Genomic DNA, 23,076 nt, shown 5'->3' on the forward strand with positions numbered 1-23,076 from the left:
TCTAGTGGCCATCGGAAATCTGTTCCAAAACTCGCCACTTTTTTGTAACTGGCCGTCCCACCAAAAAGGGTGGAAAACAAAATTTCCTATGGAAGAGGTCATGGACATAAATACAGGAATGCGGGCAACTAATGATCACTTCCTCAGTCACTTATTCAAACACTGCGACATAAAAATTACACTTTTAATAAGATTCACATTTGAACTTCCACTTCTCCTTTCTGTATCGACAACGGTTGACGTTTTGATATGTATTTAATACGTCTATCTTGTGCAAGTTATTATAATATTTGTTTTGCGGTTCGTTGCAAATTCAATATTATTTTTAGTATATTACTTCTTGCCGACATTCTATCCATGCCACTGAAGTGTAAATTACAGGCGTGTATGGTGAGATAGTTTCCCTTTCGCTCGCTCGCGTGTAAAGTGACGAGAGTGAGTGAGAGATAAGGGCGTGCTTTACATGCGTTCCGCACGCCCTTATTTCTCACTCACTCTCGTCACTTAACATGCGAGCGAGCGAAAGAGAAAGTATTTCACCGAACGCACTTGGTATTTTAATCTATTTTTAATATTTAAAAAAACAAATATTAAATTCAAGTAATTATAAAAAATATTTATATTAAAAACATATTTTTAATCATTCAAGAATCAATAAATATAGTAATAGTGAAAATAAAAATATATATAAATATCCTGATATTTTATTAGGTTTTGTGTATATATAAAAAAAATCCTGAAAATCCTATATTTTACGTGTATTTATTTCCATCTTGCATTCCTTGCTTTTTATTGTTATATCAAACGATAAATCTAGTTTGCTTATGTTGCAATTGGATTTAAATTCGTATTTTCTGATTAAGTATATAATTATCGATTTAACGACATATGTTCCCAGTCTATGTCCTAGAAAATAAATATATATTATTACTGTTAAATATATACACCCATAATATACAATTATACCTAAACAAGATCTTGGTCCAGCTGAAAATGGCTTATGCGCAAATAAATGGTTATTCATATTTGAGCCTAACGTAAACCTTTCTGGATCAAAGATTTTTGGATTTTTCCAAATAGTTTCATTGTTGGAATTGAAATACGTTGGAATAACAATCACAGTGTCCTTTGGAATAAACAGATTCCCTAAAAAACGCAATTTAGTAATAAATAAATACTTAATATATATTTTTTTATATAGTATACTTGTAGAAATATTGACGTTTTCTCCAGCTTGTTTAAACGTAAAGAAAACGTTTGGGAATAGTCGCAAAACTTCTTTGAAACACATATCTAAATAAGTTAATTTATCCAAATCGGTAAATTGAACCATAACATCTTTATCTTTGTAATAATCATTAATTTCCTTATGAAGTTTATCTTGAATGCACTTATGTGAGCTTAACATCAACAAGAAAAATGAAATAGCCGTACTTGTTGAATCCACGCCCTGTATTGTATTATAGAATTAGCACTAAATAAATAATTTTACTTAATAATTAAATTATAATATTAAATTGCAAACCGCGACGAATAGGTTCATCAACTCTTCAATAATTTCAGATTTTGAGAAGCCTCTATCGTGTTCAGCTTCAACCAATACATTTATTGGATTCAATGTATAATCTAATAAAATAATTTAATAAATAAATGGGTATTTTTCCAATGTACAACATTATTAAATATATTTTAAAAATCACCAAAATCTTTTCCTTGTGCCTTTTTATTTTTGAAAAATATTTTCTTATTTATATCGTACTGTTCGGAAATGTAGTTTTCAATCACAGAACGACACTTCTTCATATTTTTAAAGTCTTCGGATCTCTTGTAGATAATATTTGAATATAACCATGGTTGTGTAAGCCTTTCAAAAGTAGCACTGTATATTCTAAAAAAGAAAAAATATTCATAACTGAAGAATTATTTATAATTTATGACGTATATACAACACTAAAAATACATTCATATTTAGAAGAAAAATTATAGCAAATATAAAAAAATATTGAGGAAAGATTATAAGGAAATGTTTATATATAAGTAACACATAAATATTTACATACTTGATTTTAAGAATTGTTATTTGGTCAAATAAAACTGATTATTTGAAGACGTAAGCATATTTTACAATATGATACTAAAGTGTCTTCGTAATATTTTTATAACATACTTAAATTAAATAAAAATTATTGTTATTAGAATGAATATCATACATACCCTGATATTGAAGTAAATATATTGTCAAACTTCTTATCCAAAAAGTTAGATTTATTATCTCCAAACAATGTCTCTATAAGTAAAATTTGTATTAAAATAATTTATTTATATTTTAACATACATTATATAAAATTTTTACCTATTATAATATTTCCAGAAATTCCATCAATATACCTCTTAAAATCAACCATCCCATTGTTGCAGATAGGTTTTAAACTTAAAACAAAATTTTCAGTATGTTTTTTAATAATTTGACTATAAGAACTCATGGCCTCGTCCGATAGAGTATGGAATAATAAGCCTCTGTGTTTTTTCCATATATCTCCACCTAAGTTAATGTATTTTAATACTTTTAATTAAGTCCAGTTTACAATAATATATTATAAAAATAACCATAATGTCACCATGTCCGGTCAATAATCCATTTCCCATGCCGTTTGATAAATAAAAATGTGATATTGGTTTTTGTTCAATGTAATTATCATCGATGACGCACTACAATAAATTTTATAAATACTTAAATAATATGTAAGTTATCAATATTAATCAATTTACTAACCTGTATATCATCAGGATCTTGAATAACAACCATGAATTTTGAGCCATACCACAGGCGAAAGGGTGATGTGTATTTCATACATTCTTTTGCGAATTCTTTAATCAATTCTGTAAATAATTTTAATAGATAGAATATCATACATAACCAAGCTGTATAAATATATTTACCATCTTTAGATAGCCACAGTCTTTTCATAAATATTGTGCATCCAATAAAAGGAAACGCTATAGGACCTGGTAGTCGTAAAGAAGCTACGTACATGTGTCGTTTCTGCCATAGCCATTTAAAAACAATTGCAATGAATAAAGTATAAAATATGTTACTAAAAATTAATTCTACAGTTAACCAAGGATATTTTCGTTGAATATGTTCAATCAAAACAGCCATTGCTGTTGTGATTAAGAATATATATTTATAAACTAATGCTTTAGCTCGATATGGCCTAAGGCCTTTAGTTCTATTCTGAAATCAGTGCTTCAATATGATAATAAGCAGACGACTCGAACATCAATCGTTCTAAAACTGTTTTTAATTGCTTTTGTCGTAAATTCATCACATTTTTTATAATAAAATGAACTTTTATCTAATCATTGTAAACCAATAACCTTTCATGGTTACCGTTTTTAATTAATGAATTGATATTGAGTGCTTTACATCTGTTATAATACAAGCGAATATACTATGTATAATACATACATTAGGATTATATTTTTTAATCTAATTTAATTGCAGTGGTACAACAGACTTATATTCTATACTTGGGTTGGAAAAGAAGTCAATCGTGGTCGACCGGTCGACCGCGAATTAATTTTAGATAGCTCGTAGGAGTAAGCACGTCGAATAAAGCATTTTTCTCACCTTATTGATTTTTTACCACATCACTTAGAGTGGAAAATTGAAATGGAATTGCTGCTTTTCTGCAAACGTCGATGCTGTAAGCCTGATCTAGGCTCGCACTGGGACGATTTGGCGCGAGCTCCACTGGTAGCAAGCATAGAGCTCTCGTGTATTTTTGAATCTTTGAAAAACAAATATTGATAAACGATTGTGAAGTCTTGTGATTTTTTGCTTATATAATATCAAATAAATAAAAGATCTTAATTCTAGAGTCTGAGTTTATGGTTAATTTAGACGACATTTGAATTATTGAAAAACACGCATTGTATTCTTAAAAACACGCATTCCTTTGTTATTCGTACAATACCAGACCGCAATTAATCCCTCCTTGAGCGCTGATTGAGCTGGAAAATAAATTTTAGCGTCATATCACTGATCCATTGTCTTTAAAATTTCTTAAATGCTGTTTTTATTAATAAAAAGAATTATGATTCTATGAATTGTCTTTGTTGTATTTTTATTTTTTATTTTGTATGTATATAAGATCAGTATTAAATATCTGAAAATAAAACGTAAAATGCGAAAAACCACGCAAACGCAAAAGATTGAACGCCTTATTAAAAAATAATAATTACGGTGTGTATTAAAATTATAATATACTTAGAATATATAAAATGTGCTAGAAAAATGAGCGGTTTTAAAATCACCATTGCTTGGGGATTGATTTTTTCTTCCTTTGCAAGAATTTGAAGCCTACAGCAACAGAACATGGCCCATATAAAATGGCGCCACCTGCTTCACGTCTAACGAATCTTTGGCTATCGTAAATGAAATATTTGCAAAAAACTCATTTCTCGTTGAGGTGATATTCCATGATCTCCCAGGAATACTGACTTGATTTCTCCTGACTTTTTTCTTTGGGGATACTTCAGGTTTACAACAACGAATCAGCTACGACAGTCCAATCGAAATTATATAATAAATGATTTGTATTCCACGCGCCAGTGACCAGTTTTCACAAATTTGAAGTGAAAGCCGACAATGCGATGGTGCGTTTTTTTTGTTTACTTTAATATGAATTTAAAAAAATCGATAAGATTCATAGTTTTTTTTTAAATAATTTATTATCTTAATGGCCCACCATATACAAAATGGAAAAGTATACAGTGTTTTTATAAGATTTTAATTAAATTTTAAATATATTTTACCAAGTTAAAAAAATATAGAAACAGTTCAATGTTAGCACAAAGTTAAACAACTCATTTCGAAACCAAATTCCTCCATTATATTCAAATTTTCCTAGGACACGTACTATACACATAATGTATTCTATAACATATAAATACACTGTTGTATAAATCCGATGTCGTTTTATAATTGTAAACTAACCTTCTATATCATATTTTATTATTACTATATATTATTGTTTAAATATATAAAAATATGCTCAGTCAATATTATTGTTATTTTATACATTTTTCAAATGTTTTTTTCTGTGTATCTATAATGTACTAAATATTAGTTATCATGTATTATATTAAATATAGGTAGAATTAAAAACAATAATTATTAAACTATTTGATTTATATAGATAAAAATTATCAAATATTTTTATTAACAATATCTGTAGATGGCATACAAATAATTGTATAAAAATAATTTATAAGTTTAATACTTTAAAATTTCATCGGACGGCTTATTTATAATATAAAATAATATTACTTAGCAAAGTTTTAAACCATTATCTTGATAAGTATATGATAAAGATATTATTTTAAATTTAATATATATTATATATACCAACTGTAATCACTATATTATTAATTATTTGCCCAACTTTTTATTTGCTATTTGATATTGTAGGGGATCAATTTATATATGTATTTACTTAGGTTTTTATGGCCAAAACTTGGAAGCATTCTGGTAACACTGAGTCTGGCCTGCCTCGTTCACCAAACATCATTTATTATCAAACATGTAACTTCATCTTAATAATAATACTACTGCAGCGGCTCAGTCTGTCTTATTACCACCCATCTCTTCCCGTCGCTAAAATATTATTATTAAGTTCTCAATATAGTGTGGGTAGGTATTATTATTAAGTATATAGGCATATACATAATATATTCTTTTTTTCATTTGTTATGGCCAAAACTTGCTGGTACTCTTGTAACACTGACGTGACGGCGGTGGAGTGCAGCACATTATTTGTCAGAATTTGACGTATGACGGTGCCTCAACCACCGCCATTCGTCAAAATAAAACTATTATATGCTTAAATAAATAATACTGCAGCGGCCCAATCTATGTCTAATTTTTACCCGTCACCATCCGTCCGCCAAAATGACAACAATAATAGAAATTATGTTTTTAAGTTTCAAAAAGTGTTTCTTAGGTGAATACTAGAATACTACCAGTTGACTTTAGAAATAAAAGAATGACATATTGACGCTTGCTATGTTTTAAAGCAGAAGATGATTCACTGGAATACGGGTTTTAAAAATCTAAAGAGTGAGCAAAAAATGTCGCCACATTTCATCGTGAAAAACGTAGAAACTAGACAAATTCGATGAGAAATGTCGGAGAACGATAGAAAATGTGAAATTTCGAATAATATTATCCGAGAAATAAGAAAGCGAATTAAAAATAGTCGTCCACGTCCACTTAAGATGTAATGTTATATAATAATATTAAGATTACGAAATTAAATTTTAATTTATAAAAATAAGTTAGATGGATCTCAAACACAGGTCTTTTTTAGAGTTGTCCAATGGTCAGAGTTATAAATGTCCCCTCCCTCCTTTCAGTGGCTATGGGTGTCAAACGACGACGATATCACTAAGGAGTTTATAGTGATTAATTTGTACTTGTTGGACAAGTACAAATTAATCAGAATGAAGAAGATGATGAGTTTGTTTAGTTGGGATCTTTAATTATTGTGAAAAAATAATTATCAGAAAGGAGGGGGGGGGGGAGGAGACGGCAATCAAACAAGCAATTCTGAATGTTATAAATATAAAAATATCTCGAAGATAGACCTACTGTAAGAAATAAATAATAGCGCTTATAACGTTGTTCGTAACTATTGCTCAATTATATTTTTTTATTCATTTGTGTAAAATAAATTAGTAAAAATGTATTAATACTTATTTTATTATTATAATAGGTTTATAAAAGCACTTAAATGTTACAAACATATATTTAACTGGTTTTAATATGTTACAAAAGAGATTGTAATCACATGGCTTCTCGTTACAATTGAGCATCCCGCGGCTGGAACTGGAGTCGCTTAACCTTTTCAACCTTGAGCGTGGCGGCCGGCGTTGGTTCGAAGTTTCCTCAGTTGTCTAACAGCCATAATTCGAGATGCCTGCCAACCAGAGCTCCACCAGCGCGCAAGCCTTGGCCGATTTTGCTACAAAACTCAGAATCCACGGCATAACTTCCACTGATGCTGCTAAATCGGGGTGAGTTTTTTCAGTTTTTAAAAGTTCACAAACGCATGGTTATTTTATAACCTGAAGACATTAATTCATTCACAGGTTTCATTTATTTAAATTGTATTAGTATTGTTAAATGCTGCACATTATGCTGAACTATTTTTATTTCTTAAAGCAATGTTTTTATTGACGTAATTGGCCCTAATAATTTTATTGGCCATTAAAATAAGTAAATAAATCAAAGAAAAATAAATGGTCAAAATTTAAATCAACTTTGGGTCAGAATAAAAATCAAATCTGTCAGAATTTTATTACGGTCTGGTTATAATTATATTATTCAGGATTAGAATAAATAGCATGCGGTCAGAATAAAAATTTAGGACGATCATGTGAATTACCACTAGGTTTACGGGTGTCATTAAAAATAGTTTCATGTATACTGACCAGATTTTCAAATATAAGAAGTTTCCGAAAATAAAAATAGAAGTTAATATGCTTGCATTGTTCAAACGTAAAAAGTCGTAAAAAAATAGAAAAAACACTGATAAAAAATAAAATCAGAATACAAATCAGAAACCTGTTAATTTGACGGGTTCTGTAAATCTAGTGTTAAAAAAATATAACATTTATAAATATAAATGGGCAATAAATTATTTATTTTAGAAATATCTTATAAAATATCTCGCTCGCACATGCACTGTTGGACAGGTAAAATGTGAGCGAGCGTTGGTCAGAATATTTAACTTGCGGATCTATTATATGTATGTAGGGCGCGAAGAATTTCAGAGTGACGAAAGAAAGGGAATAACGACAGAGCGGCAGGGAAAAGCACGCCTGGCTTGTTGTTTTGATATCTGACAATGTTGCGACCCAACCAAACAAATTGGCCTTAAAACACCTTGATAATGGTAATGAGCTGCCGACATGCGAATGATAGATCGACCAGTTGTACCAATTTTCAGCATTACAGCAATAACAACACTATTGCCAACTGAAAAAAATATTCTGACCATCTAAAATAATTCTTACCATTTAATAATACCATAAACTGACCAGTCCAATTTAAATTCTAACCATTTAATATAAATGCTGACTATCTAATATTTATTCTGGCCGCTTATATTCTGACCAATGTAATATTAATTCTGTCCACAACCATATTATAATTCTGACCCCAAAAATACGAGTCCTTAAATAATATCAAATACACTGTACAGTAATATTGCCGGTTAATATAATATTTTTTTAATAAATTTTTATTGCATTTGAAGTGAATTCTTGGCAACATTTTTTTGTAATTGTTAATTGAATGACTAATACCTGGTATAATATGTTAAAATGCTATGAAGCGTATGAGTTTTGAGCGTTAGGTCAGAGCGTTCCAAGCCTTCCAAAATTATTGAAAATTGGTAATACATATACATAATACTAAGTAGGCGCATTCAAGGCAGCTTTCTTAATGGCCATTTTTTATTTCTACACAGCGTGTCAGTTATACTATTAAAATTCACAATTTACCTTACAAGTTGACTATAAATCTCATATACGCTCGTATGTTCGTACCAGGGGTATCAAACAAATAAATAATTGAATAATTAAATTAAATTTATTATCATTCATTACATGAAATACATTATATTTTTATCAGTGTCAGTGCAAAAAATAAAATTACAATATCGCTGACAACAGGACATAATTAAGAACAAATAAAAAACTAATAATTTTTAAAATATATAAAATTAAACAATATACAAAGGCAAATATTATAATAAATAAAACATATATTGCTATAACCATAGTGAAAGATAATAATCTCGATTTTCTAATTAATAATCGCTACATTGATCATTATATTGGTTATACAATTTATTGCTAACTTGTTTACACTATAATCAGATCTATCATTTTTTACGGCTACTTGTGACGCATAACGTTAATAATTACACTTTTAAACACATACGATATTCGATTTATAAGTAAAATTATGGGCTGATTTGATGTATGTAATTATTTTACTTTTAGTAAATGTAGTTAATTTGTTATTACAATCATTCAATCAAATTTAATGAGCAAAATAATACATAAAATAAGATACTTGTTAGTTAGCATGACGACACGCTCAAAAACCACCAGTTGCTACTCTCACTGCATTTCCCGTGCTGTTCAAATCCAAACATTATCTAAACAAATTGTCCATTGTACCGTTATAATATTCGTTTAGATTGGGTTTGGGTTTGAACAGCAAATGGACGTTTCGCAACTGCCAAATTTGCGCGTAGCGACATGCTAACTAACAAGTACCAAACAAAATAATAAAATATCAAAAAAAAACACGCTGTGACACCAAAAGCTCTCAAGTCCTATGTTGCCCACTGGGATGAAATGGTTGCCTATCCCTGTTATATAATGTTACATACAAACAACTTTAAATTAAAAAAAAAAAATCAGTACAGAACAAAAACAGTTACATAAGACCATTAATTAAAATGAGTTTTTCGATCTGTACATTTGATCGGTCATACTTTTCGACTTCTGCACATTGTCTTATTGATTTTTCCGAGTTTGCCATAGAATGTGAACAATATCAAAAGGTCGCAGAAGCAGTCGCACGCAAATTCGCTGTATTCATTCACATGAAACCGATCACGAGTCAAAGATCAAACTACAGGAAATCAGTAATATTATTTTCTAATATTTGACATTGATTTACGTAATAAGTTATTTGTTATCTTGTGAGATACCTACTTCATAATCATTGCAATATAATGAGAATCAATTAACTAATTAAATTCTCTCTATTGCGTTTGATGACGTGAAAGCTTATTACAATTTATTGCTACATAAACCTATGATAAGATTGTTGATAAGAGAATAACAGCATAAAAAATATAATGTATTTATTAAACGGAAATCATTATCAGTGGTTTGAGCATGTGTACATGTGAGAAAATCTACATCTATACATTTAGTTACGTGTCATTACCAAATTAAATATTCAAAAGACCTAATTAAATTTAAAAAAAAAAACAATATATAGTCTCAACTGTAAATTTTAATTCAGGTTCTCTATGTGAGCGAAAATGTTTTTATGCTTCTCTCTTGAGCTTTTTGTATGATCTCTTTCAAACTAGTATATTTTTTGCACTAACCAAGATGCTAAGATTCTTAATATTTTATTTTGCATTTGCATATAGAATTACATTGAAAAGACAAAAAACGTTCATCTAAAAATAAAAATGTTGGATAATGTGTAGTAACATATAGTATAGGCTGAAAAACTGGATACTTATTAGGCCAATAATGAGACCAAAATGTGGAAGTGTATCGAAAATTTACATTTTTTAATTAATCGCTTCGTGTTAAATTTTATTAAAAAAATATTATGGTTAAATTTAGTTTTTCAACACTTTTGTATTATGTATTTACCAGCACGATAGACCAGTGGTATAAGTTGCTGACTAACACTTAAAGACCTAGGTTCGAATCCCATATGAACCCTAGTGTTTTTCAATTTATATTATGTCTAGAAAATTGGAATTAGTAATTATAATATAATTATAAATCCGATCGATAAGGTATTCCTATATTTTTCTAATCTCACGGATGAATAATTTAAAATACAATCGACCTATGTCGTGCATTGTAATATCTATATATTATAAGCTGTATAAGCTAATATTTTATAATTAATTAAATAAAAGGCACTGATTTACAGACTTTGATTTGAAGCTGGTAGTTGTTAATGGCAACAAATTAAAATGTATTATTTTTAAACATAAATTATTAATTTAAAAAATATCTTATAAAATATCTCGTTCTCACCCATAGAGCAAAGAAATATATAGAGGCGGCGACGCATATTAAAAAATCGTAGCGCATTTAGATCGCCGACGGACAAAAATGACCTTGTGATTTTTAACAAACAAATAGGGCTATAATAATCACCTTTGTAATTTCATAATTTATATTTTCCTTTATTAATTTACTTTTATCACCAATTATATTTATATCGTTATTCATTTTCGCACCACCGTTGAGGTAGAATAAATGGCTTTCATGAAGTACGTAAAATATTTTCGAGCCGTATTTTTACAGTTCAGGTTTTAAAGGATATCTAAAAAATATTGTATAATATTTATAACCTTAATATGTGACAAAAATATTTACTAAGAAAATATTTTTTTCATAGTGTATATTTAATTTGATATTAAATATAAATCTGAGGTATGGAATGCGCAGCAGCGAGAATAATTAATTCTTAAAATAATGCAAATAATTGCAGAATCAGATAAATTTTAATTTCTCTACTGTTTTGTATTGTTTTTACACGAAGATACAGAACAGGAAATCGTATTATATGAAGTTCGTCGAATGCGCCGAGAAATAAATTATTAGATTTTTCCCTGTACGATTTTTTAATATGAGTCGCCACCTCTATATATTTCTTTGCTCTATGCTCTGTTGGAAGGTTAAATACGAGCGAGCGTTGGTCATAAATTGAACATTCCATGAATAACGAATTTGCAACGAATTTATTTAATTGTATGTAGGACGCGAAGCTAATCAGAAAGCGAACGAAGCTGGAATAACGACAGAGCGGCGACGGAGAACACGAAAAATATGAGCCGTTATTATTTGTGTTTACTCCGTTGTAACACATTGGGCTAACGCTGTCATTTTACGACGGAAGATTTACAATAAATAAATAAAAAAGATTAAAAAAATTAGTGATTTTATTGACTTTTTTTGTTCATCGCGTTTTAATAAATTACATTTTGCAATGACATTATTCAACGCCATTCATTTTATTACATTGTTGCTCGCTTTCTGTGGCTGTTATCGAATTACGCAACGACAGAAAAGTTAACGAACTGATTGGGGTGATTCAATCACTATCGCGTTATGCATATTTTTATGTATCGCGCAATATAGTTATATTTTTTTTACTTACGTTTTCTTCGTCATTTTCCGTCAAAGGCTGACGTTTTTTTCGTATCGGACACAAGGCGAGGGTTTCCCTTCACTTTCGTGGACTGTCCTAGATTTAGCCACAATTATGACATATGTGTGTTTTAAGTAGAGAAAAACAACCGTCACGTGTGCACCAGAGCCATTAACTATTGCCTCGGGTATCTTTACCTACAATTCTTATATGCATGTATTATGTGTTACCTAAAGCGTTTTTCACAACATGTTTCTTGGACTAAATATTTGTGATCTTAATTTAAAATAATCGTTAAATGACCTTATAGTAATATTGTATAAAAATGTATAGGCTGAATTTGAAAAAAGAGTGCAACTCTGCGAATTTTGTTAAAAAAATAATGAATTCAGGCAGGTGATAATTTAACAAGTTCAACGCTAACTTCTTCAATACTGCAATGACTAATTAAACTCCTGTGCCTACTGTGTATCGTGGTCGTGGACGACGAAGAATATTAAAAAAATTCGCTTGGCAAAATATTTGTTTAAAATAACAATACATTTTCGCTATTTTTAATATAAAAAGAATGTATAGGGTTATTAATGCTAGATTAAGAAAAAGCATTTGACACTACTCGGCACCTATAAATGATTTAAATTTAAAGGCTGGATTATCTTATACACATAAGGACGAAATAGCGTGGTCCGTAACATCTCAGACTAGTAATTCTGAGGGTACGGGTTTGAGCCCTGGCAGCGGCACTCGAATTTTCATTTATAAAAAATGCGCTATTATTAAAAAACCGGCGCTAGCTGCAGCAACATCTATTGGTTTTAATTTATATTACACATAATAATTTATAATTATTAATATTTATGTCATCGATTTCTAGACTTTCAGTCTGGTGGTTAATACTTATAAGGTAGTTTGCTCGGGCCGTTTCTCTTCATTCTATCTATATACTGATGACATTCCATTTAAAGTGCTGACTTATTGATGTGTACGCTGACAAAACAGTCATAATAACTAGTTCTTATTATCTTTAACCAATTACAATTAACATACAAAACCTGAATAATTATTTTATTAACTGGAAAATTAAAATAAAGCAATAATTTTTACAACTCACAGACAACCTTGCTTCCACCTCCTAAAAGTGAACAATGAAACTGCATTAAATTGCTGTCATTATGGCCCTAAAACCAATACTTAACAGAGAAAGCGCATTAACAAATTAACAAGAAAAATAAAGTTTTATACAGCTATTTCGAACGGTAGTAACAAACACCAATAACTCTCCTTTTCAATTATTTGCATAAAATATATTTTCTCGAAACTCACGTATTAAGAATCACGACATAACAAATTATACAAAACAAAATAAGTCTAAACAAAAAAAATGGCAGTACAATTTAAAAATATGCTTATTTTTGTCCTCCGGCCTTTAAAAAAAGGAAAATAGCCAACAGGCCGTCGAACAATTAAATGATTCAAAATTCCATTCCAATTCAATGCTTTGATAAATTAAAGATTTTACGCTGATATTTGTTTTTTATATGTTTTGGGTAAGGTTCAATAAATAAACATTTTTATTGAAATATATTCCGGTTAGTAATATATTATACTAAATAAAATTCCAATATTTTTGTTGATAAGTATTACAAATATGCTATCAAAGATAATTTTTTTATCATGTGTTCCGTGCCTTCTTCGATTGTAAAACCAATTGCTGTTGGAGTCGCTCGTATAGATAAATCTAATGGTGTAGTTCAAATTTTCGAAAATGGCACTCTTGTTAAATCATTCCTGAACAACGTCACTTGAATACCATTTTATTATTTTTTGCTTTTATATAATGGAAGCAAAAATAAAGAGTACAATTTTAATTAGTCTGGAAAACAGTGAGTATATCTACTGGTTTATTTATAATCTCAACATCATGGGTTTTTTATAACTGCATTATTTTGTTTTATGTCTGAGTCATTTCATTGCTTTATTTTACCAAATGTTTATTATTTCCATAAGGAATATAACATATGTCTGGTTAAATTCAACTTATTCAACTGTACAATATTAACATATCTCAAATTGCAACATCTCTGTTGCTATATGAATTGTATTATTGAGTGTTCCGCACATGTTTGAAAGGTAAACATGATGTTTTTACGTTCTTATCGATATGTGCGTAAATTGCATATTTTACTTCCTCATAATTTTAATAGGCTGAACGATTTAATCTGATATTTCATTACCTAAAAATAAATTTAAAATACCAAATTTAAAATACATTAAAAAATGTGTTATCATGAGTAATATTATTATATTTTAAGCTATTTTTAAATTAAGATAAAAAAGTTGCAATAATTAATAATTAATGTTTCTGTTTTTATTTTATGATAACCTTTGTTGATATGCAACCTTATAATTTGTTCATTGTGTTTTTTTTATACAATAAATAACATTTAAACTAAAGAAATATTTTATTTTGCAGACACCCAACATCATGTGCTTCAATCGCCGATATAATGTCTGTTCTCTTCTACCGCAATATGCGCTACAATGTCAGCACTCCAAGAGACGCTTCCAGTGATCGTTTTGTTCTGTCCAAGGTGAATGCACGCCTTATCAGATTGAATGCTTTTTTTATTGATTTTTATAACATTAGAGATAATATTTTTTTAGGGACATGCTGCTCCAATTTTGTACGCTGCATATGCCGAAGCCGGAAACTTCGACGTGTCTTTATTGCAGAATCTCCGTAAAATCGACTCTGATTTGGAAGGTCATCCGACACCCCGTTTACCATTCATCGATGTCGGAACTGGCTCGCTCGGTCAGGGTCTTGCCATCGCTTGTGGAATGGCATACGTTGGAAAATATTTCGATAAAGCACCTTATAGGTATAATGATTTGTACTTAATACTAAATTATATATAAAAGAATTGTATAATACATATTATTTTGTAGGGTGTATTGCTTAATCGGTGATGGAGAATCAGCTGAAGGAAGCATCTGGGAATCTCTCCACTTTGCGTCTCATTATAATCTTGATAATCTTTGTGTTATCTTCGACGTAAATAGATTGGGACAATCTGAACCAACTTCCCTTCAACATCAGGCATGTTAATACTCAATTATATTAATAGTGGTAGAAATCGTTTTTAAAATAAATGATAATTTCAGATGATGGTTTACCATAAACGTATGGAAGCATTCGGATTGCATACGTTGACTGTCGACGGACACGACGTCGGAGAATTGTGCAAGGCGTTCGATGAAGCCGAAGCCACATCTGGTAAACCCACTGCTGTCGTTTGCAAGACCTTCAAAGGCAAAGGCTTCCCAAATATCGAAGATTTGGAAAACTGGCACGGAAAACCCTTGGGCGCAGAGAGCTCGCGTGTTTTGAAGGTATTGCTTTAAATAAAATGTAAATTTATAGTTACCTTGCTAATTAGATATTAAGCTAAATAAACTAATAAAATAAATAAATAAATAATTTCATTATCTTTTACAGCATCTTGAAGAACAACTTGTGAACCCTAATGTCAAGTTTGAAAATAAAAATCTTCCAAAAGCCACCGTTTCCCCAGTTTCGCTCGCAAACGTGAAGCTGTCTTCTCCGCCTCAATACAAGGAAGGAGAAAAGGTAGCCACTCGTCTATCGTACGGAATCGCTCTTAAGAAAATCGGCGATTCTAACCCAAGGTATTATAAAATAGATCATTAATAAATTTTTTATTGAATATCATTTATAATATGATTTGATTAAAATTTTAGAGTGATCGCTTTGGATGGTGATACCAAAAATTCGACCTTTAGCGATAAATTGAAAGCTGCTTATCCAGATAGGTAATATATAGAATAATGTCTATTTATATAATTCAATGTTATTAATAATAATGATAATAAATATTACAGATATATTGAATGCTTCATCGCTGAACAAAATCTTGTCGGCGTCGCCATCGGCGCTGCTTGCCGCGACAGGACTATTGCTTTTGTGTCAACCTTCGCCGCCTTCTTTACTCGAGCTTTCGATCAAGTATATATATTTATTAATTAAATCTGATATTGATGCAATAATTTATTAATATAAATATATTTTATTAGATTCGTATGGGCGCAATCAGTCAATCGAACATCAACCTTGTCGGATCCCACTGTGGTGTTTCCATCGGTGAAGACGGTCCATCTCAGATGGGTCTTGAAGATTTGGCGCAATTCAGAACCGTCCCGGGCTCCACTGTCTTTTATCCCAGGTTATTATCACTACTTAAATATAAAATAATATATCTTACAAAGTAATTGTATCTTTTTAATAATTCATTTATAGTGATGGAGTGTCTTGTGAACGTGCTGTAGAACTGGCCGCCAATACTAAGGGTATTTGCTACATTCGTACGTCTCGCCCGAATACGTCGATGTTGTATCCGAATAATGAACAATTCAAGGTATGTTTATTAATTTAATGAATTATATTTTGAAGTAAAATTGCTGAATTTGTTGAATTCTTAAGGTCGGAGTTGCTAAAATCGTACGTCAATCTCCAAGTGACCACGTTCTTCTAATCGGCGCTGGAATCACTCTTCACGAAGCTGTCTCTGCTCATGATACTCTCAAGCCATTGGGGATCAATGCCCGCGTGTTGGATCCGTTCACAATTAAACCTTTGGACATTGAGGCCATCTTGAAAAATGCTCATGCTTGCGGTGGAAGGATTGTCGTTGTTGAAGATCATTATTATGCTGGTTAGTATAACTATTACAGACCAGCATTGGTTGTCATGGGCAAGCTTGTGATAAGGATTACTTTTGATCCATCACTTGCCTTTTCATTAGCAGCTCTAGAATCTTGTAAATCAATATAAATAACATCATTCAATTCTATACATAGAATTTTCAAAGACACTTGTCTTAAATATTTTTATAGTTCTAAGAAAAGTATTCAATATATATTGTAGGTTTTCAGTACTAAATTAAAATTTGAGAAGGTCTTAGATACTAGTGTATTTCAATTTCTAACATATAGATATAAATTAGTGATTATTATGTAATTTTAATATCATTCGATCATCACAGATTAGGTTCCCTAGATTTTCATAATCCTAGGATGAATAGTGTGATGAATAATTCAAATAAAATCATGCTAGGTCGTACATAGTGACATATGTATATTAATTATGAACTGTGATATTAGTTCATAATTAATGAAACTGACAGTATGTTATTATTTATAGATCTAGTATTAACATATTATGGTTCGCTATCTATATTTCTATGCTTTGACAAAAGGTAAAATTATAAATGTATACATGCCCACCTTAGATTTTTTTTAAAATCTGTTACATTGACACAATATTTTTATAAGCTTGAGTTACATTATTTTAAACCTCAGAAAATGCGTGGCCGGATTGACCATAAAAATTTCGCCATCATGCGGAAATGCGTGATGTGTTAATCTAAAATAAACTTGATCAATTTCTCTGCATTTTACATATGCTTTATTACACGAATTACCACTAGTGAAAGATGTCAAATGTTTTAACCGACATAACTTATTGTAGAATATTTATATATTTTTTTTCTCATATTAATAGGTGGTTTGGGTGAAGCAGTGATGGCCGCTGTCGCCTTGGATCGCAACATAATCGTCAAGCATCTTGCCGTTGGAGCCGTTCCTCGTTCTGGACCTCCGACTGTCTTGTTGGACATGTTCGGAATTTCCGCCAAACATATTGTTAAAGCCGCTGAAGAAATTGTTAAGATGTAAACGGTTTTCGGTTGTCATTTTTTTTGTTTATTAACAATTTTCTTCCATTCCTTTTTGCAATATAACGTTGAGATCCATTTATAGTTTTATTAAATATTTTTGCCATTCCATTTTATTTTTTTTATATACGTATGTATTTTTAATTAAGATTATATTTGTGATATTAATTTGGAAATTATTAAGTATCTATATGAACGTTGTAAAATTAATTATGTATGTATTATCTTATAATTGTTCATGATTATTACTCGACGTTGATTAGTGGCATAAATGCATGGTAAAGCGTAGACGCTTGTGTGAATAATTGTGTAATGAATTCAGTTCAAAACCATATCAAAATTTTTGTAAATGGATCTGACCAAGCTGAAGGATTATTTTTGTATGTATAAATAAACCGTAATCTTACCGACATTCCTCATTTTTCACATTTTTATAAGCTGGTGCTGTTATATTGTATAGTTTTTTAATGTCAAATTTGTAATGGATTTTTTTTGAATAAAATAACTTGTTGACATTATTTTACTCTTTTTATTAATACGTTAAGTACAAAACTGTTTAGATAATTCTCTTCATATATTTGTTATGATTGCCTATAATTTGATAACATGAATATTTTACAATCAATTACAATATAAAGGCAACCCTATTATTAGCTTATCCCCATTAGTGACGTCAATTGGTATAAAACAAGGATACGAGTGTGTATTGGATATGAGACGGAAGTGAAAACCTGGCTGTATTTTGTTTTCTATAAGTTATACAATTTCGTCCCTTGTTATATTATTTGTATACCTAAAATAAGTGTTTTATTTTGTTCGTTATTTATGTGTCATAAGATATTTCTTAGCAGTGTAACAAAGTTGATTTATGGCTGTTGATGATGATAATTTAATTGTAGAGTTTGGGTTCCCACATATTAATAAATTATGTATTCGATAGGTTTCTTGGGCAATCCCATGACATTTTAAAAAGCGATGAACCTTTGTACAATAGTGGAATGAATTATAAAAAGCTCGCACATTGTAGAAAATTTTTTTGCAATTGTTGACAACCAAGTAATTTGATTTCTTATACGAAGTAGATGTTAGATCGACCTCTGTGATAATTGGTGAGAAGTTTAACACAGCCGTGAAAACACTTGGAGTTCAAATGGCACAATTATTATGTAGCAAATCGAAAACTAAAAAAACATCAATATAGAACTCAGTATCTTCCATAAACAGGTGAAAAAACTCAAAATGTTTCCGTACCATTAGACCTACTTGTGTTTATAGAATCTGGAAAAAGATTATAAAAATTTAATGAAGCAGGAAGATTTTTCTTAAATATGTATTAGTCACAAATACCATTTTATTTACTATAATAATCATGCTACATAATGAAATGTATTCTAAGTAATTAACTGCATATATTTTTTTAATATAAATAATATTCTCCGTAGTTATATTCTACAGGTAAAATGATATAATTGCTACTATTATTCAGTATGATATTTAATTGATTGTATTAAGAATTACTGTGAAATCCTTGCGGTCGCGCATTTATTTTTAAAGAACGCAGAGTCATTGATATTATAAATTATTGTCATATTTTTCAACGGTTTTGAAATCACATACTGTTTGTACAATATTATAGATACATCTTACTCTTATCTGCGATATATTGTCTTTAATTATGTTCTCCGTAGATCTATTTGATTTTTTGAATTTCGGATTTGTAGCTGCTTCTTCCATTGATACTCGGAGTAGTTTCACTTGGTGTGAATTCGAATGAACTCTCGTGTGTCAAAAGTCGGAAGAGAAGTAGTATAAAAGTCAAGTTTTGACTTAGAGAAGTTCCAGATGGAAGTGTATTCTGAAAGAAAGTGTTAGCGCTTATATTATCTTTTAGAGATGGGGTGGTGCTTAGGTCTTTCTTACTATTGAACCTTTTTATGTTCATATCTGCTATTTTTATAATAATAATTATTTTGCATAATTATTCGTAAGCAGCTGGGAATTTTGCTGATCAACGCTGTGAGTGGGCATTCGTAATACAAGAATTTTTCTTTGTATTTGTATAGTAGATTATCCCTTGTTTAGCTCCATTTGAAATATGCTTTTCAAAGTGGCCCTAACCCGCCTAAATAGACGATCGTCACGTACGCTTATAAGCCGCTGGCGTGACTAATATATTATTTTTCAAGTTGCAAATACTAACAACATATGGTTCTTATTTTTATAAAAATTATGACAAATTTTTATCTCACATTCAACGGGTGGACTTGTTACCACTATAAAGTTTTTTAAAGTTAGTATAAAAAGATTGTGTTAAATATTATTTTTATCACTTTGTTCTGAATATCTTGTAGCTTAAAAAATGTATTACTTGTGTCACACTAAAAAAACTGGTCTAATTGGCTTTTTATATTACTTATTTTTTCAATACATTGCGGTCTTAGAGCCACAATTGCGACAAGCCTTTTAGACATGAATTCCGCAAAATCCTTTATAAATTTAACTTTCTAGTTAAGGAGTGTATTAACTAGGGTGTCAATTATTCGTTGTCTTCAACTATTCGAATATTGAATAAAAAATATAATATTATCCCGAGCTTTGATTCTTTAAATGTAAAAATACTTTACTATATTTGCGTTAACACAGTCAGTTGGAGAGCTATCCATTTCATCATTATTCATAATTGAGAAAGTTATGGCAAGATTGGGTTTATGCTACTATTAGCTCTAAAGCACACAATACGGATAAACATTCGATAAACTTATCTTAACTTTGATTGATTGATAAATTAAAAAAATATAGTAATGATGTATAACGATAAGTATATCGAACATATATCCGTATCGTGTGCTTTAGAGCTAATAATAGGGGCGTAAATCCAAACTTCCCATCTAACTCTCGAACTGATTCAGTTAACGCAAATAGAGTATAGGTTGCTAGGTAGTGGTTTTTATTTTCATAAGCACATACATTTTTAACATAAAAAGTAACTTCAATAAAATACGCACCATAAGAATAAGCACACTTTTGAAATTCGTACAATTCTGGGTTGATGTAGGTTTTTAAATTTTAAATTTTCATCTATAGTTTAATATATACTTATAAATTATAGATTTCAAAAATAAATATTCTTACGTATAATTTTCTTAAGCACAATATGATAAATATATGTTTGCAGAGTAATATGAAAGTTAAAAAAATTATGGCTGTCGATTTGAGAATTGTATTGCTGTTGAATTGTCTTGTAGTGTGATTTCTTGGCTATCTATAAAGGCAATCGGCACAATACTCAGTGACGGTATAAGTTACCGTATACAATACCTGCTTTTGTTTTCCCTATCATAATAAAGGAGCGTGCAGCGCGATCATTTCTCTGTTACATAACATAATTGCTAAAACTTTCCTGAGATAAAGCAAATGTATTATTTTTATGTTGTCGCGCATATCTTAAAAAATATCGATTTAAAAAAATATATTTGGTACTACCGGTACTTTTTTTTGTAATACATGTAGTTTGCCGAAGTGCAATTTTTGCCCCAATACCGATATTACCGGTATCGGTACTACTAAAAAATCCAAGATAGTCTTTGAACAAAAAAATGAATAGACCGTTTTATTAGTGTCCTTTGATATATTCAAAATTTGGCCACATTACCTTAAAGATAGAGATAGCGCTCCATTAACTGTGATTTCTGAATTGAGTATAGTATATATTCGTTTTCTCGGATTTGGAGAAGATTACTTAAAGGGCGAAATAGACTGGCTGGTCGCATTACTTAATTGTACAACTATATTGCCTATTCGAATGACGCGAAGTGATGCGCAAGCACATGGCGCATAGTTTTCACTTCGGCCGCCAGAAGCGCTGTAGTAGTCGCGCGCCGTTCGGTGGATCAGTTTTGTCGGTCGTCGCGCGTGCTTCGTCTCGTCGTCGCGCGCTCCACTTGGAAGCAAGCGCCAAATTCGAACTGGCGTTCGCTTCGAACAACTGCACGCTGCACACCAGCTGAACGGAAAACGCAACAACGGAAAGTGTGCGATAACGAAACGAACAATAACATCATCAACAGCTGATCGAGCGGACCTTGGGTAATTACATTATCAGGCTATCGGCAATTAATTTTATTCCAATGTTAAAGTAATTCTACCGATCTCGGCTATTTTAAAAATGTCGGTAAAATTTAAATGTTATTTTAAATCGAAACAAAAGAGTGGATAATTTATATCAACGTTACGATACAAGCATACTAAACTAGTCATAGAAAACAACAAATAATTAATATTCAAATAATAAATATGTGACACTGTAAATCGCATGACCTTGATTTGAACTAAACTGTTGAAGCGTTAAGGCGCGTGTGAATAAGTTTAATAATTTATTTATTTATTTGCAAACAAATTCGCAGAGCGTAACAAGCTTATCCAATTCACATAAAAATAACATCCTATAAATATTTTATATACATATGATATATACAAATATCTTGCACTATATTAAATTAAGAAATAATATCTCCCCGTATGAATGAAAGGTATTTTACTAAGTAGATACTTAATTTAATAAAGATTTGCTCTCTTTAATTACAGAACCGCCTGATAAACAAAAGACCTGAGTTCCAATCCCATACAAACCATAGTAATTTTCAATTTTTAAAGAATCAGAGATCGGAATTAATGATTAGTATAAAATTAAAAATCCGAACGATTTCTTAGATTTTCTTAATCTCACGAATGAATATCGTAATAATTAATTATAATCGAGCAAAGTTGTACCTATTTGGAATAAAAATCTCTTAGTCAAACAAAAAAATCTATGGAAACTCAAAAGGAAAATATTTACATTGCTTTAAATACAAATATCTTAGGAATTTTCTTTGAATCTGTTCATATATTAAGGAATATTTCATTGTACTAGGATTCATAGTGAATACCTTGTTAAAGTGCCTCGCAGCACAAACCACGTGAGAGTTAAATTTTAATGCATTAGGTTGCTACGAAAATAATTGCGGTTTGCGACCATTAAACTCAAATACATTTTGCTTAACTAATAGTTAATATATAATCGAAATAAGCACGGTTTTGAGTTGCTGAAACCTTGAAATAAACTTTCGATAGCAGCTGATTGTTTAATAGCTTCTGTGTATGATGAATAAGGTAATATTTCATAGTCAAGCTCGTTAAACTCGTGTGATCTGTAATCGCGCATTGTCGTGCAAGAGAATTGGACCTTTTTTAAGTGACCTAGCGCAGTCACCAATGTTATTTCGGTTTCGAAAAATCTTTTGTCTAGCCTTTGTGTAGCTTAGTCTGCTTGTTGTTTTTCGTAAAAGATTT

General features: G+C 30.3%; 3 protein-coding genes across 6 annotated transcripts in view; 2 read left to right on the plus strand and 1 right to left on the minus strand.

The window, feature by feature from the left end:
* Nucleotides 1–688: 688 nt before the first annotated feature.
* LOC148232087 (cytochrome P450 4c21-like) lies at nucleotides 689–3,297 on the minus strand. Of its 2 annotated transcripts, XM_088191776.1 has the most exons (10): nucleotides 2,941–3,297; nucleotides 2,774–2,880; nucleotides 2,619–2,709; nucleotides 2,354–2,542; nucleotides 2,215–2,287; nucleotides 1,701–1,888; nucleotides 1,526–1,626; nucleotides 1,207–1,450; nucleotides 967–1,146; nucleotides 689–906 (listed from the first exon to the last, which is right to left on the minus strand). In XM_088191776.1, the coding sequence occupies exons 1-10, from the start codon at nucleotides 3,158–3,160 to the stop codon at nucleotides 746–748; spliced, it is 1,554 nt and encodes a 517-aa protein (XP_088047902.1). In that variant the 5' UTR covers nucleotides 3,161–3,297; the 3' UTR covers nucleotides 689–745. The 2 variants fall into 2 exon arrangements, with proteins under 2 accessions (XP_088047902.1, XP_088047903.1); XM_088191777.1 differs by lacking the exon at nucleotides 2,941–3,297 and having other exon boundaries at nucleotides 2,619–2,730.
* A 3,613-nt stretch (nucleotides 3,298–6,910) lies between these two features.
* On the plus strand, nucleotides 6,911–18,263 carry LOC148232088 (transketolase-like protein 2). Its single transcript, XM_088193759.1, has 12 exons — nucleotides 6,911–7,077; nucleotides 14,466–14,583; nucleotides 14,657–14,874; nucleotides 14,942–15,092; nucleotides 15,158–15,385; nucleotides 15,492–15,682; nucleotides 15,755–15,826; nucleotides 15,896–16,019; nucleotides 16,088–16,236; nucleotides 16,311–16,428; nucleotides 16,494–16,725; nucleotides 17,574–18,263. The coding sequence occupies exons 1-12, from the start codon at nucleotides 6,977–6,979 to the stop codon at nucleotides 17,744–17,746; spliced, it is 1,875 nt and encodes a 624-aa protein (XP_088049885.1). The 5' UTR covers nucleotides 6,911–6,976; the 3' UTR covers nucleotides 17,747–18,263.
* Nucleotides 18,264–21,609: 3,346 nt separating this feature from the next.
* LOC148232089 (potassium voltage-gated channel subfamily KQT member 1-like) overlaps nucleotides 21,610–23,076 on the plus strand; it is a 157,055-nt gene continuing 155,588 nt past the window's right edge. For all 3 annotated transcript variants that reach the window (XM_088193742.1, XM_088193746.1, XM_088193753.1), the window contains exon 1: nucleotides 21,610–21,831. The gene's annotated coding sequence lies outside the window, so the exon portion shown is untranslated. The remainder of the gene's footprint in view (nucleotides 21,832–23,076) is intronic.

The sequence above is a fragment of the Plectrocnemia conspersa genome, unplaced genomic scaffold (assembly GCF_051122295.1).
Source record: "Plectrocnemia conspersa isolate PC_06_02 unplaced genomic scaffold, ASM5112229v1 ptg000009l, whole genome shotgun sequence".
Taxonomy (NCBI): domain Eukaryota; kingdom Metazoa; phylum Arthropoda; class Insecta; order Trichoptera; family Polycentropodidae; genus Plectrocnemia; species Plectrocnemia conspersa.

Bases quoted from the DNA above. Each gene is read 5' to 3' on its own strand.
- LOC148232087 (XM_088191776.1), bottom strand. From the start codon at position 3,160: ATGGCTGTTTTGATTGAACATATTCAACGAAAATATCCTTGGTTAACT. The intron at 2,543-2,618 runs GTGACATTATGG...ACATTAACTTAG, and splicing joins TGGATTATTGACCGGACATG to GTGGAGATATATGGAAAAAA. The intron at 907-966 runs GTATAATTGTAT...TTTATTTTCTAG, and splicing joins TGGACCAAGATCTTGTTTAG to GACATAGACTGGGAACATAT.
- LOC148232088 (XM_088193759.1), top strand. From the start codon at position 6,977: ATGCCTGCCAACCAGAGCTCCACCAGCGCGCAAGCCTTGGCCGATTTT. The intron at 15,683-15,754 runs GTATTATAAAAT...TTAAAATTTTAG, and splicing joins ATCGGCGATTCTAACCCAAG to AGTGATCGCTTTGGATGGTG. The intron at 16,237-16,310 runs GTTATTATCACT...ATTCATTTATAG, and splicing joins TCCACTGTCTTTTATCCCAG to TGATGGAGTGTCTTGTGAAC.